At 40.7% G+C, this 19,615-nt stretch overlaps 1 protein-coding gene across 1 annotated transcript in view; it reads right to left on the reverse strand.

The window, feature by feature from the left end:
• The window catches only part of CFAP61 (cilia and flagella associated protein 61), a 431,546-nt gene that overhangs the window by 206,000 nt on the left and 205,931 nt on the right, over window positions 1-19,615 (reverse strand). Inside the window, exons 16-17 of the mRNA XM_090285993.1 lie at window positions 16,604-16,810; window positions 13,557-13,691 (exon numbers count right to left, since the gene is read on the reverse strand). Coding sequence (XP_090142119.1) covers window positions 13,557-13,691; window positions 16,604-16,810 — 342 coding nt within the window. The remainder of the gene's footprint in view (window positions 1-13,556; window positions 13,692-16,603; window positions 16,811-19,615) is intronic.

The raw sequence follows: 19,615 nt of genomic DNA on the forward strand, positions 1-19,615 counted from the left end.
GCTGCCTGAGGCTGGCTCCCTGGAAGCTCGGGTCCTTCTGGTTAAATACATAAACTACCCTAAAGCCTCAATTATAACAACTACCATGGTGATCATTTCAATGCAATGAATTATATTAAAACAAACAAAAACTGGGACATGACTGAAGAGTGTAAGAAGTAGGAGCAGTGGTATAGTGTGTACTTTATGTTTATTACCATATGTTTGAACCACCTGAATGGCTCAAACCTGTCTGCACTGTAGTTGAGTCATGTTTGGTATCTATAACTAGTAGCAATAAAAGATTTTTATGACTCTCATGCTATTTCCATACCTTACTTCTTCCTTTTTCCCTTGTTTTTAAGTTATCCTTTTTGTTTTCTTCTTGCTTATTAAGTTGGTTACTATGGAGATCATGACATCAGTAAACTTGACTAAGCTTAATTATCTTGAGGCAACATACAGGGTAAAGATTTCTATATTTCCTGAAAGAGGTTTGACCCCAGAGAACAGCAACATGAGGACTGAGGGCTTCAAGCTGTTTTTCTACTGGGGGCAACACATGGTGGGAGCAAACCTCTGCCCCTGGGCCAAGCTGGCAGAGGGGACAAAAGGCTACTCCTCCAGATAGTGGCATTTCAGTTGCCTCTGATAAACACAAATGCCACTTCCCTTCAGTTTGGTAAGTATGCAAATAATGATAATAAATAACCTCATATGGCTTTATGAAAATTACTAAATTGTGAAAGACTTTTAATCCACCTGAGCTCCCACCCAAGTAGTAACCAGGCTTAGCTTCCAAGCCCAAATGAGATCAGGTGCATTCAGAGTGGTATGGCCATAGACCACCTGAGCTCAAATCAAATGTAAAACCTCTAGGTCCTTGGGGTTTTTTTTCCTAGTCTTTTACATCTTCCAAGAAAGCATATTCTACTATTTAAAACTAGAGTTTATTAACATATGTAACATCTAAAAGCTTTCATGAAAAGACCTAAAATTTAGACTTGTAACACTTCATAATAATGTGCATTTATTGATGTAAAACCACTTCATAATGGATGGACCTGTTTCTATCATTCCTCCATGGGCCAGAGGGAGTGGGCCAGCCCAAAAAGGGGCCTTCTTGGTCTGCAGTCTGTGTGTATATTACTGTTATAATCAGAATGGGGTACTATTTCATATTAACACATGTGTTTTATTCCTGCTGAGTCCCTATTGACTCCTGACCCGTCCTGACCCCACAGACAGCAGCCAGAGGACATGGGCCATTGGGCACATATGCTACGGGAGAGCGAGAAGGTCACTTTTCTGCTTTTTCATGTCAAGACAGCAGGTTGCAAGCTTTTTGACTCTCAGAAAACCTGACTATTTAGAGTACCAAACGTCAAGAGTTGATGCCTTAAATGACACATTTCTGAAGAATACATGTTGATAGCAAAGTCTATAGTCCCAAGAGTGGAAGGAGGAGGAAGTCAGGGAGATAAATGCAATACAGACCTCTCCTTTCCTCTGGGTAAGGCCATAAAAGTAGAGGCACAGGGAAGGATCACCCACAGAGGTTCTGGAGAACATGAGTCTAGGGGACTGTGTCTCATGGAGATGCCCCTGCCACTTGTCCTGAGAAGGCTGGAAATGGCTGAAGGTGGCAACAGGGCAAGAAATAAGTGAGTCAGGTCATGAGCTTCCCAAAGCATAAAGTGATGGGGGTGAGGAGGGAAGAAGGAGAGGGACAGAGCACATTCCAAAGGAGATGCCTGATCCTAAGAGGCCTTAAGGCCACGAACAGGGAATGGCCTAACTGTGAGATCTGAGGGTTCTTTGGGGACGCATGGATTCCATGTAAACTTGAAATGGTTAAATTCATCTGGAACTGATGGAGATTACTTTTTATCCCATTAGGTGGAATGGAGGTGCAAAGTAAACATTCAGTTGAGTTAGAGACAAATGGAAAAATGGAGACTTTGCCATTTTGCACACCTGATTATCCATCCTGAAAATCTATACCTGACAGTAAAAAAGGGGGGATGTTCTATGCATGCTGATGGTTTACTCAAAAAAAAAAAAAAAAAGAAGCAACACATTGCAAAGAGAAACCATAGTCCTAAAGTTGGGAATCACAAGTTTTCATTTTCAAATCTAAAATGTTATACTTTTTGATTAAAAAGATAGTAGCTTTACCTTTGACCTAGCAAAACCATTTCTGGGAATTTTCTGAAAGGAAGTCATAAATGTGCTAAAATGCAATAAAGATGGACTTTGCAATATTGTTTATAATAATAAAAATTTGGATAAAATTTTAAATGACCAACATTAAGGAACTGGCTACAAACAACAGAGGTGAATCTTGAGATCTGAGGTCAGGCTGCTGCAGTCCCTGGGCCCCAGCCCAGCAGCTGTATGGCCTCAAGCAGGCTGATGTCACATAAGACACGTGAGGCAGGAAGACAATGGATGCTACCTTCCAAAGGATCTCCTCTTAGAAGACTGTCAAAGCAAGTGGGCAAGCACTGGTTAAATGACTTTTGAAGCTCTCATTCACAATGAAGCTATGAAAGGGTTAGAAACATAGATGTAAGAAGGGATTTTTCTGAAGATTTCCTCAATGAGAACTGTGGCAAGCCACTCCGCCCCTAAGAAGAGAGTTGTGGGTTGCCTGTTCACATGAGTTTCCACAGTCAGTGGACATGGTGGGCTGGTGAGTGATTCCTGACCAAGAAATCGCAAGGACATGATGGGTAGACCAGCTGCTGCTGCATGGGCTGAAGAAAAGGTGGGCTGCACTGGCAGTTTGTTGACATACACCCGTAGGAAATTTTATTGTAGGATTTTTCCACAGGCTACCTGGAGGGGCAAGTAAGACTCAGTCTGCAAGTGCGAAGCCCCAGTGACAGCAGTCTCTAAGGGAGCACCAAGCACATGCCATGCGGAGTCCAGCCCACAGAACAGGAACCATCCCATGACAGTTGTGGTCAAGTACAGACTTCCTGCTCCCCCAGCTATCCCTCCCTTCCCTGGCCCCAGTTGCAGGAGTGGAAATATAGCTAAATAATAAGACACTAGAGGCATTTTTTTTAAATTAGAAAAAGCTAATTAATAATAAGCTAAGTAGATGCTATATTAGTGGGGAAGGTGGCAAGTTAGAAGAGGCCACTCCCGCCCCCCCTTTCCCTCTGCAGGCTTCCTACAAGCAGCAGGCTTCAGCAGGCTGTGGGAGGAGCCTTTAATCTTTGGGTAAAAATTGAGTTTTGACTATTATATAAAGGGTCCAATTTTATGGAATTTAGACCATGTTTTTTGATTTGGAGTGACCCACACAACTTTACCTAAATTAATCACAGAAGTCATGGGACTTTCCTACTTTCCATCCAGGTGCAGAGGAGAACCCAGCTACAGCGAACACATCTAAGGGTAAGGGGAGACAGGAATCAAGTGGCTTCACGATTGTGCCCACAAATCCTGCTGGTTTGCCGTTCAGTTACATAACTAAACGTCTCCTAACCTCAGCGCCCCACCCTGCCCACTGCATAAAATGGTGAAAATGACACACAAGCTTCTGTGAGAAGTGGCAACATAATCCAAGCAAGAGAGCATGGAACACAAAGCCTGGCACAAAGTGCTCATCAAGGGTTAGGGATTTCTGGTCAAAGGACAACGGTAACTATGAAAACAACATGTTAGAATACTTAGGAAATGCAAAAATATTCATAACGTACAGTTGACCCTCTGTATCCCTGGGTTCTTTATATGAGGATTCAACCAACCTCAGATAGAGAGTATTCAGGAAAAAAAAGTTGTATTGTTGCTGACTTGTACTGAACATGTACAGACCTTTTGTTTCTTGTCATTATTCCCTAAACAATACAGTTTAACCATGATTCGCACAGCATGTGCATTGTATTAGATATTATAAGTAATTTAGAGATGATTTAAAGTAAAAGGTAGAATGTGTATAGGTTATACACAAATACTATGCCGTTTTTTATTAGGGACTTGAGCATAGATTTTGGTATCCATGGGGTTCCTGGAATGAATCCCCAACAGATACTGAGGAATGGCTGTATTAAGTGAAAAAAATGTTTCAAAATACTATGTACATATAACCCCATATTTCATTCTATATATGTTTTTTTAAACAACAACATAATCTAGATGTAAAAACACCAACATATTAAAAAGGCAATTTATAGACAGAGGATTGCAGGTTTTATAGTTTCTCTTTTTTTTCCCCTAAAATTTCTACCATATTATATGTACTGCTTTTGTAAAGATACTTTTGTAATTAAAGGGGGAAAGATCTAACTTCTCTAGTCAGTATCTGCAGCTCTGATTGTTCCCTTTGCCATTTTACACCCCCAACTACTTTACAATCCACAAAGCAAAGCCTCCTGCTGGCTCAGCCATGCCTTTCCTCCCTGAAGGCAGGTTCTGAGGAAGCTGCTTAGCTGTGAAGGCCAGTTCCTGCCCCAGGAGCTCAGGCCCCTGGGAGAGCCTTGCGTGGCTGCGCTTCCTGGAGCATGGCAACCAGCGCTGATGCGGCCAGAGGGACTTCTGGGCCTCTGTGCCATTCATTGCCCTGGTTCTGCAGGGAACACAAAGCGTTTTTTTTTTTCCCTCCTACTGGGTCATGCAAGAACTGGATCAGCAACCTGGACTGTCTCAGGATTTTTTTTTTTCCTGTTGGGAGCTGTGGGGGCTCTTTTTAAGGCCAATAATGCTACTGAAAAGTGGACTGAAACAAAGGACATGCTGGTGGCTTAAGAACCCCAGAAAGTCCTCCATGTCACTCCCACAGTTTGGATGGCCGTTTTCTTTACTGTAGGATCCCTCCTAAATGTCCATGCAGGCTCACAGAAGCCTGATGCAGGAAAGATAAGAGCAGGGGAGGTTGTATTTTAGAAAAAAATCTCTGCTTTTGAAAGAACTGTAGTTTTTATTAGTGGTGTACCATTAGATATGTTTATGAAGCTCTCCCAAAATGGTGGGACAGCATCACTCCTGATATTGAAAGGACAATTAGGTACAGTGCCCACCCATGGCCTTGAGTTGACCAGCAGTTCACTCTTTACTAGCAGGGATGCTGGGCTGATATAAGAATGACAAAATGCAAAATGGCACAACCACTTTGGAAAATGGTTCGGTACTTCCTCATAGAGTTAAACATAGAGTCACCATATGATCCAGCAACACATGTCACCAAGAGAAATGAAAATGTTGCTGTGAATATTCATGCATAGCTTTTTATGTGGATAAATATCCACATAAATTTTTATCCACATAAAAATCTGTGCAAGAACCTGTGCACGAATGTTCACAGCAACGTTATTCATAGTAGCCAAATAGTGCAGACTAGTCAAATATCTACCAACCAACAAAATGTAGTCTATCCACACAATAGAATATTATTTAGCAATAAAAAGAAATCAAGTACTGATACATACTATAGAAAAAATGAACCTTTTAAAGATGCTAAGTGAAAGAAACCAGTCACAAAAATACCATATGTTGTGTAATTCCATTTATACAAAATGTCCAGAATAGAAACAGAAAGCAAATTAGTAGTTGCCTAGGGCGGAGTGTCAGGGCAGGGGCTGGGGGGCACTATACGGTATGACTGCTACTGGGTTTATTTTTTGGGTGACAAAAATATTAGTGGTGATGGTTGTCCAACTCTAAATATAATACTAAAAAAATAATAAATTATACAATTTAAATGGGTGAATTGTAGGATATATGATTTGTATGCCAATAAAGCTGTTAAAGAAAGAGAAATGAGGATGGAGGGTGGGTAGAAGGAAGGAGAAATATTGTCCTACAATATCTACTCTAAAAAATGAGGATAAGATGCAGGCTTGATTTCTGAAAATACTGAGATGTTAAGAATTACCTTATTTTCTACAATTTCTTCTCTTAGCACATCCTAAAGACCATTTTGCTACTCTATCAAAGTCCAATTTCTAAACAATGCCATGGTCTGTCAATCATGCCACTAGTACATATCCTGTCGATGAAGCCATACACAACATGGAACTAAATCTTAAGAAATTTATAGTGTGATCTACATAATTTTTCTCCTCCTTTCCCAGTAGCCATCACTGTTATTTTGGAAGGTTTATAACAAGAAGCTGATGCAAGAGAGAGAAGGACAGAGAGCCTGTATCAGCTGGTGTCCAGCTGACCCCAGCACACCTGCCTGAACCCATATGTCTGCTCCTTCCCGGCCAAGCCCACCCAGGATCAGGCTGGCATATGATCAAACCCAAGAGTGAATGACTCAACCAAGAGGAAAACCCAAACTGCTCTGGTGGGGAGCCAATTATCTGTGGGTCACCTTTTGTTAAGTAGCTGGTTCTGGACTTCCGGCCAAGATGGAGGCGTCGTAGACAGACACGCTGCATCTCCCTCCACAACTAAGAGGGAATACAACTACCTCAAAACTAGAAACAACCAGAACTTCCAGAAAATCAAACTGCATGGAAGTCCAGCAAACAAAGATATAAAGAAGAAATACTCATCCAGACAGGTAGGAGGGGTAGAGCCGGGCTGGAGAGGACATGCTGTGGTGGTGGCAACAGCGGTGGCAGCAGCAGCTGGCAGAAAGCGCAGTTACACGTTTTAAAAAGTCAGGACGAACACCTGGAGAGCGTTCCCAGCTCCTCACTGGACCTCAAAGCTCACTGCCCTAGCACTGGGTTAAATCAAGCCTCATTGCTTCTGACTGTTCGGACCAGTGGGGGTTGGGGTGGAGGCAGAAACTGCCAGTCTCTCAGCAGAGTCTGCTTGTTTAAAGGGCCCCCACAGTCCTAGAACGTTCACAGACCCACCCACTCTGGGAATGACAGTCAGGGCAGCAGCTACAGGGGCGCCAGTCCGGAGCGGAAGTGGGAGAGGTACCTGGAAAAGGGGCAAGTGCTGGGCAGGCGGCATTGTTCCCTCTTGGACCCCTCCCCCACATATAGCACCACAACGTGGTGAAACAGGTCGCCCTGTACTGATGAATCCCTAAGGCTCTGCCCCTTACAATGTAACAGGGGCGACAGCTCTACCTGGGACGCCCAGGGAAACAAACACAGGAGCCTGTCAGAATGAGGAGACACAGAAGTATGGCCCAAAAGGCGGAACGGATCAAGGTCCCAGTGGGAGAACTAAGCGATGAGAAAATAGGCAACCTAACAGATGAGGATATAGACAACCTAACAGATGCAGAATTCAAAACACTGGTGATAAATATGCTCACAGGCTTCAAAGATATACTTGAGTATGGCAAACACATAAGAGAAGAAGTGAAGACTATGCTAAGTAAAACAAAGGAAAATCCACAGAAACCAATGGTGAAGGGAAGGAAACCGGGGTTCAAATCAATTATTTGGAACATAAGGGAGAAAAAAAAACAGTCAACCAGTGCAGAATGAGGAAGCAAAAATTGACGAAAATGAGGAAAGCTTCTCAAATTTTGTGAAGGAGATGGACATACACGTCCGGGAAGCACGGAGTGACCCGGGCGAGTTGGACCCAGAGGGGACCACACCAGTATGCATCATGATTGGGATGTCAAAGGTGAAAGATAAGGACAGAGTCCTGGGGGCAGCAAGAGAGAGGTGGAGAGTGACCTACAGGGGGGTACCTATACGACTACCAGCTGATTTCTCAGAGGACACTTTGCAGGCAGGAATGGACTGGCAAGCAGTATTCAATGTGATGAAAGGCAACCTGTAACTAGGATTACTCTATCCAGCAAAGCTATCATTTAGAATGGAAGGGCAGATGAAGTGCTTCCCAGGCAAGGTAAAGCTAAAGGAGTTCATCATCACCAAGTCATTATTATGTGAAATGTCAAATGGACTTACTTAAGAAAAAGAAGTTCAAAACTATGAACACTAAAATGACAACAAACTCACAACTATCAACAACTGAATCTAAAAAATAAAAACAAATCCAACTAAGCAAACCAGAATAGGAACAGAATCATAGGTATGGGGACCATTTGGAGGGTTATCAGCTGGGAGGGGGCAGTGGAAGAAATGGGGATATGGTGCAGGGATTAAGATGCATAATCAGTTGGTACAAAATAGACAGGGGAAGTTAAGAATAATATAGGAAATGGTGAAGCCAAAGAAATTACATGCAAGACCAATGGACATGAACTAAGGGGGGTGGGATTGCTGGAGGTAAGGGGGGTACTGGGCAGAGGGGAGCAAAGAAGGAAAAATGGGAACTACTGTTACAACATAATCAATAAAATATACTTTAAAAAAAAAAAGTAGCTGGTACCAAAGATCTGGGAGATTCCAAAAGGTCCCTGTCAAGCCATCTTCCTTTTCTGTGCTTTGCTTTTCCTACAATAATTCATGATATAAGCACTTCAACTCTGTAGATAAGACTGTATATCCATTGTGGCTAAGGGTATGAATTTTGGCATCCAGCTGCCTGGGTTTGAGGCTTGGTCACTGAGTTAGCCTTTGGACGAGTCATTTACTGTCCCTCCTGCAAGCCTGTTTTCTTTATGTACATTGAGGATGATAGTAGCAGTAACTGTTTAAAGCACTGATATAGGGCTTATTTGAGAATTCATGGGAAGCCATTAGTAGACCTAAATATATATTATTAGTAGTAGTTTTTTATTACTCTGCAATCTTTCTAACAGGGAGAAATTCTGATAATAATGAGGAGAAACCAGAGATTTGTAAGTTATTCTGATTTAAACATTTATACTATGTATAATGCTGAACTAGATAGTGTCCAGAGAATTGGAAAAAAATGACCATAGAATTTGTATTATTTGTTTGGAGAAAAACAAGAGCTCATGAAGGAATTTATGGGAATTATTCTAAGGATGTCAGAAAAAAGGGTTCACCACAAGTAGGAGAAAATGCATTTCCTATAGGCAGTGTAAATGTGCAGGAAATGGCTGAGAAGTGGCTTGAAAATGAAAACTTGACTCATGGTGGGGATTTAAAATGGGTTGATTTCATTTCAGGAAAATACTACCATGTCCACATGAATAATGATCAGTGTATATATGCTGCTGAAAAATAGGATTTATATTTTTTGAAACTTCTACCAAGGAAATACTAAACTGCTCATTTAAACATGAACACACATTTGTACACACACAAACATGCGTCCCAACCACAAGTGCAACCAAGGGAAGTCTAACCACAAACAGTGAATGTTTCCAAGTTTAAGGAAGGGTTTGGGAAATAATTTAAGCTAGGGAAAATTTAGCAGGTGCTGAGAGAATAATGCAATTCCTAGGGCAGCAGATGTACAAGTGAAACTGTATCCAGTAAAAGTCCATCAGATGGTAATTATGGCTGGACTGGGTAAGAACAGCCAAGATGAAAAGGGGCAATTCAAAGGGTAACTGAATACCAGTGAGTGACATCTTCCTGAGAGATCACATACCAGAAAAAAAGCGGGCCAGCACTTAGCTCTAAGAAAGGGGATGGGTGGGTAAATAAACCATCATTTTTCTTTGTAGAAAAGGATAAAGGGAAAATGGAGACCTCAAAGAATTCATTAATGGAGATTTAAACAGACCATCTCTAATAAACAACCATAAAAAAAACAGGAACTGATCGCTCTGATAGTATGATTCTTAAAATGATTCTGTTGTCCGAAAGATGAGGAATTAATTTTGTCCCCAAAATATTTTTTATAAAAAGAGAGAATAATTCCATGAGCACTAAAAGCCAAAATAAAGAACTAAAGTGATGGGAGTGGATGATTGGAAGCATCTACTGACACTGAAGTAAGGGTAGGAGCTGTTTAAGTTCAAAGTAGATTTTCTGGTGTTTAATAACACAAGTAAGAGTCATTTCAAATCCCAGTGTTGGAAAGGGAACAGTGCCTCACACCAAACTCATTCCCTCCCAAAAGATTCTGTAGAATGGGTCTAACCCCAGTGTGGCTATTCCTCCAGAGTCTGGCTCTTGCAACCATGGGTGAGGGCAGCCCTCTCCTACCCTTGGTTTAACTTCCTGAAAAGACTCATGTTAACAATGACACTAGAGTGTAAGCTCCTTGAGGGCAGGGACCACATCATAGTCATCTCTGAATCCCTATAGCAGGGGCAGAAAGGAAAGAAAGCACACTTACAGACAGAACCAACTCGAAGTAAGTATGGGTCAACTTGTTTCGGTCTTTAATTAACATGGCCTTTCAATTCATCAGTTAGATTTTGAGTGTTTCCCTAGATCATAGTGCTCATGCAAGTAGGCAAAGCAGATTTATTTAATAAAAGATTCCCATTGGAATAATTCTCAGAATGTAAATACACAGGCCAAGAAAACCCGTTCAAGCTAAGAAATTATTCTTCCAGGTCCATCCCATATGGTTATGATCTTAGAAAAATAAAAGCCCGCTCCCTTGTCCATGCATCTATACTGGTTGACTATGGAGATATTATGAGGAATCTTTGGGGCCTACCTCTAAAATGTGTGGTGAAAATCAGTAACATGTTTTCCAGATCCTTTCTTATGACCTGATATGGGGCAGGCTCTCAATTAATTAAAACAATAGGGAAGATATTGTGGCAGAAACACGTATCATTCAAACCAGGCAGAAACTGCCAGGGCCTTGGGGTGGGGAGGGAGTGTATTTCCTTGCCATGCAGTAATGAATTTCAATCACTGCTTCTTGTGCCAGATTCAAATTGGCAACCCACTGAGATGAAATGCTTTCTATCCCATTACTCATGCCTGGAGTGATCTGTTTCCTTGAAGACTGGCTTCCTAGGTGAAAGCGAAGGAACGAACAGTTACTCTGAAGTGGTTTAAACAGGATAAAAGGTATGAAAGACTAGTAGTGCCCATCGAGAGAAATATGCAGACATGGAGAAGGAGCTAAGGGGCCATATAAAGCTCCGTGCACTGGGGAAGGGGAATATAAAACTTAAAGGCAGGGGGGGTGAGGGACAGAATTCATTTGGTAATGACAATTGATTAAAGTCACTTAGTACAATGGCTGCAATATTATTTGCTCTGCCAAAAAAATCAGTATACATACTTAGGGCTGTATAGAAATTCCTCCTAAAAATTTTATTTCGCTCATTTTGTCTGAGATAATCAGCCTAAAACATTAAACCTAACTAAAATGTTAAAAAGAAAATGTTTAAATCATATAATGTAGTACTTTAACTCGTGAACATCCAGGCCTATCACATGTAGATTTTGTTCTTGATTATCCTTTGATTGAACTTCCAAAATTTCTCAATTTTTTTCTAAATCTAAATCTTTACTAAAACCTTCTCAAGAATGAGTACATGTAGCAGTAACATTACGTGCTTCTTAAAAAGTCAAAATTCACCAATACAATGAACAACACAGCACAGTGTAACAGGTACCAAGCATCAGCTCAACCCAGCTGTTAAGTTGTCTTTCTGGAGCAGAGATTTAAACACTCTATCCTCTGCTATGTGCTGAAATAAGCTGGGGCTCTAGGGACACAGAACTCTGACATGACCACAGAACAGGTTATTAAATGTGAGCAATGATTTTAATTTATACCAACCTCCAGCTATCTCCCCACCTAAAGCTCCAACTCACTTCAAAGTCATCAGACTCTGGAGGTTTGGGGGTGGGGGTTGAGTGAGGGGGTGTAGATGAGGTGCCTGGTGTTCAGAAAAACAGAGCTTTTGATATCCATGCATCAGCTCTGTACTCCTCTCCTCCATCCCCTGCCCTGCCACTCATGCCACCAGAGGACTGGCTGAAGGTACTGGAGCCATGGGCTGCCACCGATGTGTGAAGGGTTCTCTACTGGTCCAGTCATATGGTCTGTCCACACTTGAAGGTGTCTCAGCAGTGGTCGCAAAAGGGCAGCATCTTTCATCCTTACCCTGATCTGACACAGAAGCTGTTTCCATGTACTTTACACGTTTAGCTCTTTCTCCTCCAGCCCCTTCATGACTCGATATAAGCTGTGTTTCACTGACAGATACAGATGAAGCCACCATGCCTGACTGAAAAGTGCCTTTGCACCAGACATGTGGGTCTTAAGTCTCATTCCAAATGGGTGGTTTCCCAGGATCTCCACACATAAACAGATCAGCTGGTGAAAGAGTATGAACTTCAATGCTGTGGCCCTGCTACCTGAGAACACACCTCTGACTCTTGATGAAATGATATGCCATCTAGGGATTGCTTCAAAAGGATAAGAGAGGAAGGGGAAGTGGGTGAGGTATAGAAGATCCAAAACTGGTCAGTAGCTGAAAATTGTTAAGCTAAGTGTCAAGTACGTATATGGGAGTTTTAGTGCTATTCAACATATGGTCTGAGACAGGTGCCCATGTGCAAACTGTCACTGGTCTGTGAAGATGTAAATATCTGTTAAATCTAATAACAAAATACTTGGGCTTGAATTGTTTTTTAATCTCATTTTCTAAGGACTTCACTTGTTACAAAACTATCAGTCTAGGACAGATTAATGCCCCTCAGCACAGACAATGAAAAGCCTGTGTTTGTATATGTTTTATATTTCCTACAGTAAAGAGTTAGGAGGGGGGAAGAATTGCTATTTGTTTTTAGTCTCTCCTCAAATATTAATTTAGAACTTGTCAGAAAATAAATTTTTTTTATATTTCTCATATATATATAGGAGACTGAAAGCTACCTTGCTTCCAGTACGCAGCTGCCTCTCAGTGGGTCGTGGTGGAGCACCTACCACCCACCTCCAACCCGCCCACAGCAGGCGACCCATATGTAAAGTGGGAGCAGTGAAATGATGCACTTCCTGCAGTGCTGAAGTTGTCACAAGCTGTTTATTTTAGCACCTCTAGCTCTGATGAGTAATTTCTTGGTTAAACATTTGGAGAATTTAAACTTTCCACTTCTTTTTTTTCTCTCTCACATGGAAAACTGTCAGCCCACTGAGGGATTTTTTTAAACTTATTTAAGTGGAAGTGTATTATTCAAATACTACAAGCCTACACATAAGTCAACTTGACAAAATCGTATACATGGCTGTGCGTACATACACATGTACACATCCATTTAAAGCGAAATTGGTACTATTTCTGTCCCTTTTCTTGTTCTGGTCGTAGGAGTATTCTGGGGCCATTCATTTTAAGGTCAAACCTCTGAGCCACCCCAAAGCAGCTAATATGTTACTGTTAGTCATCCTGACTCCCAGCAGAGGAGTTAACAAATCCAGCTTAGGACTCGGACCCAAACATCTTAAAAAAGCAGCCAGCTCAGTTTTCTCTGTTAGCTTTATCCAAATTGTGAATGGCTCCTTTTGCCTTGAAAGCAAAACATGACAGAACAGGGAATCTGCTTTTAAGCAAGGGGAAAGAAAACAGAAATATGCTGGGAGGTTGACTCCATGCCACTTGTCCTGAGACATAGCAGAGCATGTGAGCATCCCTGTGCGGTCTGTCACCCAAGGGATTGTGAGGCTCCTGTTTAGGCTTGCTGTGGAATAACCACCTGAGGGAGAGGGCACCCCTGGAAGGACATGAGCGCCAGGTTCGCTGTAAATAAGCAGCAGCCTGCTCCTGAGAAGACAGTGCTGACACCCCATCCGCCATGCCCACCCGGGCTGGCACTGCGCCCCCTGCCTGCTGACGTCTGGCTACCCACCAGATCCTGGGAGACCACCTCTGATGGAGCGTTGATGCCAAGCTTTTCCAGAGGATAGACAATCTGTCGTCGCGGCCGCACGGGAACCAAGTAATGAAGTGCGGATGTCAGGGAGTGGGCGTAGGAACTCTGGAACTGCAAGACAATAATTTCTATTTTAGGGGAGAAAATGTCAGAGTGTCGCAGCACAGATGCCTACATGTGGCTTTACAAATACAAAACTCTGAACTCAGCCAAATTGGAGAGGGAGAAAAAAAAACAGCAAATAAACAAACATACTCTCCAAGCAGAGGAATGAATTGTAGATAATGCCTGACACTAATGAAGATAATTACAAGAGTAATTACATTACTATCTCTGTGGGAATGACAGATAAACAAGTGGTTTGGTTTATGGGATTTTTCAGTACAAGTATTTTCCCCAGGAGGATATTCTTCTCCATAGTGAATGTGAATCAGCTTGATTTGACCCCATTAAGCTGTGTTATCTGCATCCTGTTAACCTTTGTGTGCTTGGCATTAACTGCTTTAAGAAGGCGAATATATAAAAATGTCATCTGAGGGCAACTGAATGCAGATGTGAAAATCCTCCTGTTTGTGAAAGCACAGCTATTTCAAGCTATTTCAACTGGACCTCTGTTGAGAAAATAAATGGTTTGAAATAAAATGATGAAAATGGAAAGTGGGATAGTTGGGAGAATTAGATCATATTATAAATTGAATTTGTGTTTAATGACACAAACTATGATAAATCATGTCTTAGAAAAATGTTTTGAATAATAATTTTACACAATTTTTTAAACTCAGCATAAAAACTAAACATGGTTATCTTTATTTCACATTTATGAATTCTTAAGTTTTGGTGAAGTTAACTCAGTATTTCAACCATTTAAACCTCAAGAGTTAAAGTGTGAAACCATTTTTAAAAATATATTTATTGTATTTAAGTTGGAAAGCGAAGAAAGTAAAACTGAATTGTAAACATAGTTTAATAAGTAAGATGATTTACATGTGAATTATTTGCTATTCTAAAAATAGCCCCCAGGCATTTCTAAGAACTTCTAAAAGGGATTTCTAACATCCTCACCATCGAACTTCATAGCCTGATTTTAGCCACTGAAAAACAGAACTCAGGAATTCCTAGCCAGAGCTCTGTTTTTATGTCCTGAAGATCTCTTAATACATGTCCTGGCAGGAGGTTGTTGAGAAAACCATATGTGAAACATAAACCCATTTTTACTACTGTTGACTAGGGTTTTATTTATAGTATAATTGGAAAATTCTTACCTAAATTATTTGGTACTGCTTCTTAAACTTGTTTAAATCTGTTCCCAAATGTGTTTCTACATCGTATATGAAATAGTGCATAACATATTCCACATCTACACTATTGAGGTAAACATATGAACATTCAATAAAATGTCTAAGATACTACTTTTATTATGGACACAAACGGACTTTCTACCAGCTAGGCACATGCATGCAATATCATGAATAAAAACTAAGACTTTAATATCACAATCTGAAGGTCACCACGTTGGCAACTGGCCAAATGAAAACTAAAGAGAAACTGCTCAGGATCAGGATTTTCCAGCAAAACTGTTACCTTCCATCTCATAAAGTTCAAATCTAGGCATTCACATTGATATACTGCTGCAATTTGACAAAAAAGAAAAAGTTGGCACTAAAGCATATTCCATATCTCTATAATAACCTTTTTCTTGTATTTTCTTCTTTCTTTCACATTCCCTTTGTACTTCTCCAAAAGATTTTGCTAAATAAGATACATGGTAAAATTACTATTATGTGAATGTACATTTTAGAATGTTTTAAGTTTAATAAATAAGATCATTTAAAAAATCTACTTAGCTCACTTGTGGTAACTAAAAAGAAATGTGACAACACCTAAGATTCTAGGTCCAGCACGAGAAATTTTCAGTCATGAATGGGATCTGGTGGGATAATTTCTACCTAGTCTTGCGGTTGAATCTCATTGCCCTTGAGTCTACACCAAGCTGAGGGCCAATGTTGTCAGTGACGAAAAAACAACTCGCAGGAAGCAGCATCTTGGGAATCCAGCTTGAAGAGGCCCTTGCCTGTGGAACAACCAGGACACTGTTATGTGAGTGTGTGTGTGGGTGTATGCGTGGACACACACATATACAGGGTGGGGCAAAAGTAGGTTTACAGCTGTGAGTACGCAAAACACAGAGTTTATCCTTGTACTATTCTTTATTAATTATTGTGTTATTTTCCATACAAACATGTAAACCTACTTTTGCCCCATACTGTATGTGACTCTTCTAGGCACTGGGATGCAGCTTTGAACAGACAGACAAGCACTCCTGCCTTTATTGAAAGAGATAAAAGTTTAACTAGTGGAAAGTGCTGTGAAGAGGACTAAAGCAGGATAAATGAAGAGCTTGCTATCTTGCTTCCACACATACGTAATGTTTACATATCAGATATGTGTTCATTACAAAAGCATTATCTACATAAGAATAACAAATATTTTGTAGAGCTATATAGGTTGTTTGCTACATAAAAATTAAATAAATGCTATAAATCTCCATTTTTTATCCATCATTTTTTTGTGGGTGATCATACTGCTTATTTAGAATGCCATGATTGCCTATCAATCTCACAGGATAGAACTGATTTATCCTATGGGTTCATTACTAAAATGTTCTTTGCTTAAAGAACATGATAGAACCATTTTGGCTTTTCAGTAATATATACCATAAGAAATAATTTAAATTTTATGTCCGTCAGAGCATTTTTTTTTGCATAGATTTTAGTCTCTGTTTTGTCAATATGGAAAAGCCAAGAATTTGTTCTACTGATTATACTGGTTGTGATTGTTTTAGATATTCAAACCCTGAACTTTCACTATACTGCAAGGGCCAAACTTGATATGGCCATTTGAAATTCAGAGCCATGTTACAATCAACGTCGATTCGTCAAGGAAGGAATGAAGTATGACACACAACATAAATGACACCATGAACACTGATCTGCTGGAAAAGTTCATTATAACGTTTTTTTTACCTTGCCTTCCCTGGAAGCCGGGTAAATAGGGTAGTACAGGCAGGACTTATAACCTAAACGGAGTATCTCCTTCAGAAAAAACTTGGTATAATGCCGAAAAATGGGGTTCAGGGCAAAGTGATACAGATGTCCGTGTTCTTCACACTGGTGGTGACTGAAGTAGATGAAATCTTCAATGTTGTAATGGGATCGTATATACTCTATATTCTAAAAAAAGAGGCGAGGAAAGGACATCTAAGAGCTTATAAACAAATGGCATGCATTTTGTGATAAAAATCTTTTAAAATTACTTTAGGTATTGTATAATAGTAAGAAATGTGTTTTTCCTCTCCTGTGATTTACTAACTCACCTTCAATGTTATTTTTTAAGAATTAAAAACTATGTTTTCTAGAAGTCATTTGTTCTGATGCCTTGTCTCTGGAGAATGGCTGCATAGTTTGGAATCTGTTCCTTACAGAGAGCCTTGAGCCTCTGCTAGAGACCAGGCAGCAGGACAGCAGCTCTTCACTGCTAGTGGGCAGGGGTGCATGAGCTCATCAGCTCAACCCACCAAGCACGGCAAATTCCAGGAGCAGGACAAACACTTATCAGTGTTCTCTGGATTCATTACCATACTCAATTCACATGTGAAAGTGGAAACCAGCCATCGCACAAATCACAAACTTTGGCACACATGACTGAGCTGGCCTCTGATAAAACTCTGAGGCTGGGTCTCATCCTAGGCATTCCTTAAACTTTTTCTCTTTGAGGGACAGTCATGTGTCACTTAAGAGCTGGGATACATTCTGAGAAATGTGTTTTTAGGTGGTTTTATCACTGTGGGAATATGATAAAGTGCAGCTACACAAACAGAGATGGTGTAGCCTACTACACACATAGACCACATGGTATAGCCTACTGCTCCTAGGCTATAAACCTGTACAGCATGTTACTGTACAAAACATAAGGAGACTAAGTCAAGCACAAGAGAAAGTGATGCCATCAAGGGACTCAGTAAACCTGAGATGAACAGGGCTGCTGCCAACATAACAGGAAATACTGCTTTAAAGCAAACTTTATTTTGTATATGTAGGAAGAGTACACTCTAAAAAAGTGGTAAAAAGTATAGTAAACACATAAACCAGTAACAGTCACTTATTCTCGTTATCAAGTGTTCCATACTGTACAGAACTGTGCTATTCTTTTATGTGACTGGCAGATTTGTTTACACCAGGATTGCCACAAACACGAGTGAGTAATGCGCTGGGCTATAAAGTAACACATTAGCTATGATGGTGATAGGGCTTCTTCAGCTCCATTATAACCTTATGCAACCACCATCCTTTATGTGGTCCATCATGGACCAAAAGTTGTTACGTGGTGCATGACTGTTTAACATTTTTTCACTGTGTAAGGTGATTTAAAAGACTGGTGAGTGTTTACTTGTAAAGGGAAGTACTGGATACTCTATCCCTGCTTCTTTCGATCTGGTTCTGATCACCACCCTCTGTTCCCCACACCACAGGGGAGGGAAGGAAGCAGGGACTCATCCATGCAAACTGCCTACTGGTCCAGCCTGTGCTGCTTCACTTCCCAGCAGTGTACACTGTGGGGGTGGGGGCAAAAACCAGAGTGAGCATGATTCTCTCATGATAGGGGCAGTAAACACACTTGATATGCAGGAAAAAATCAGGCATATGCAGATTAAAGAGCACCTACTTATATTTCTTTTGTCTTCTCCTAAAATTGTCCTAAAAGCACACTTTAAGAAGAGAAATTAAATATTGCAAAAAACTTGATTTATGCTGTGATTGGCAAGGCTGACAACAGAAAATTCAGGAAAACTGGGAAGTCTGTGTCTAAGCTTCTCAAGGTTCCTTGTTTTTCCGGCATCCACCACAAAGCTTAGAGGAAACGAGGTTAAGTGTAACAAAGCCAGTGGTGGTACCAAACGGCAATTCTGATAATGTCTGACCTTTCTGTCTGAATTGACCCTATATACCTTAAGACTTTCATTTAATTACCAAGGAGCATCCCTCATTATGAAATAAAATGAGTAATAAGTGTGTGTAGGGCTGAGAAATCAGTGAAAAACAAAGACCCAATAGAGGTTATTAGTTCAGAACAGCAGATGGGTCATGTGCATCTAATTTCCTTCCCACCCCAAATTCCTGAAAATTAAACAAAAAAATTAATTTTAAAATAATGAGGAGGAGTGATGAGGGGACAAAAAGAGTAAGGCAGTTTTACCTTAGAAGGAAAGATGTCAAAGATCTCTACCGTTAGGTTAAACCTTCCTGCCTTGGCCTCTGCCTGCCACCTGACAGTACTACCTTTGAGCACCATAAGGGGAAGGTAGAGGACTGATGCCCCCCATTACACGGAGGAGTGGGCAATCCTCCCAGTGACTGGAAAAATGAATGAGAAGCAGATATGTACAACTGTCAAGGGTATCATGCCAGACAGCCATGCTGGTAATCTAATCTGACAAATGCCAAAGATCAGAACAGCAAAACGTACAATTTACTCCAGAGAAAACAGAGGTTATTCAGGGAACAGAAGAGAACTAAAAAAAAAAAAAAAATTCTACTCAGTGTCCTCAGATATAAAAAAAGATCTTGCATGTAACATAACAAATAAGCTGCTACACAAAAGTAACAAGAAGGAAACAAGAAAAAGACCTGGAAGTTAAATACACCAATCCTGAAATTAAAATCCAATAGGAGGCCTGAATAATAAAATAAACATAACTCAAGAATGTATTAGGGATCAAGAACACAAAATTAAGGAAACCTAGAAAGTACAAGAGATTAACAAATATAAGAAGGCATCTAAAAGATAATAAAGGATCAGGATCTGGAGGAATATGGTAGATGAGTGAGAAGAGGCTGCCCTTGCTTGCTCCAGAGACTGGTCTATAGTTTCTGCTAAATGTGGTCAGAGCATCAGTTAACAATGGATACTGGCGGAAGCTGAGCCTTGGTGCTGCTGGCGGTGGAGGAGGCTGCCTTTGAGCAACCTGTCTTGTGAGG

The sequence above is a fragment of the Furipterus horrens genome, unplaced genomic scaffold, assembly GCF_987537825.1.
Source record: "Furipterus horrens unplaced genomic scaffold, mFurHor1.1.pri manual_scaffold_8, whole genome shotgun sequence".
NCBI classification, from domain to species: Eukaryota; Metazoa; Chordata; class Mammalia; order Chiroptera; family Furipteridae; genus Furipterus; species Furipterus horrens.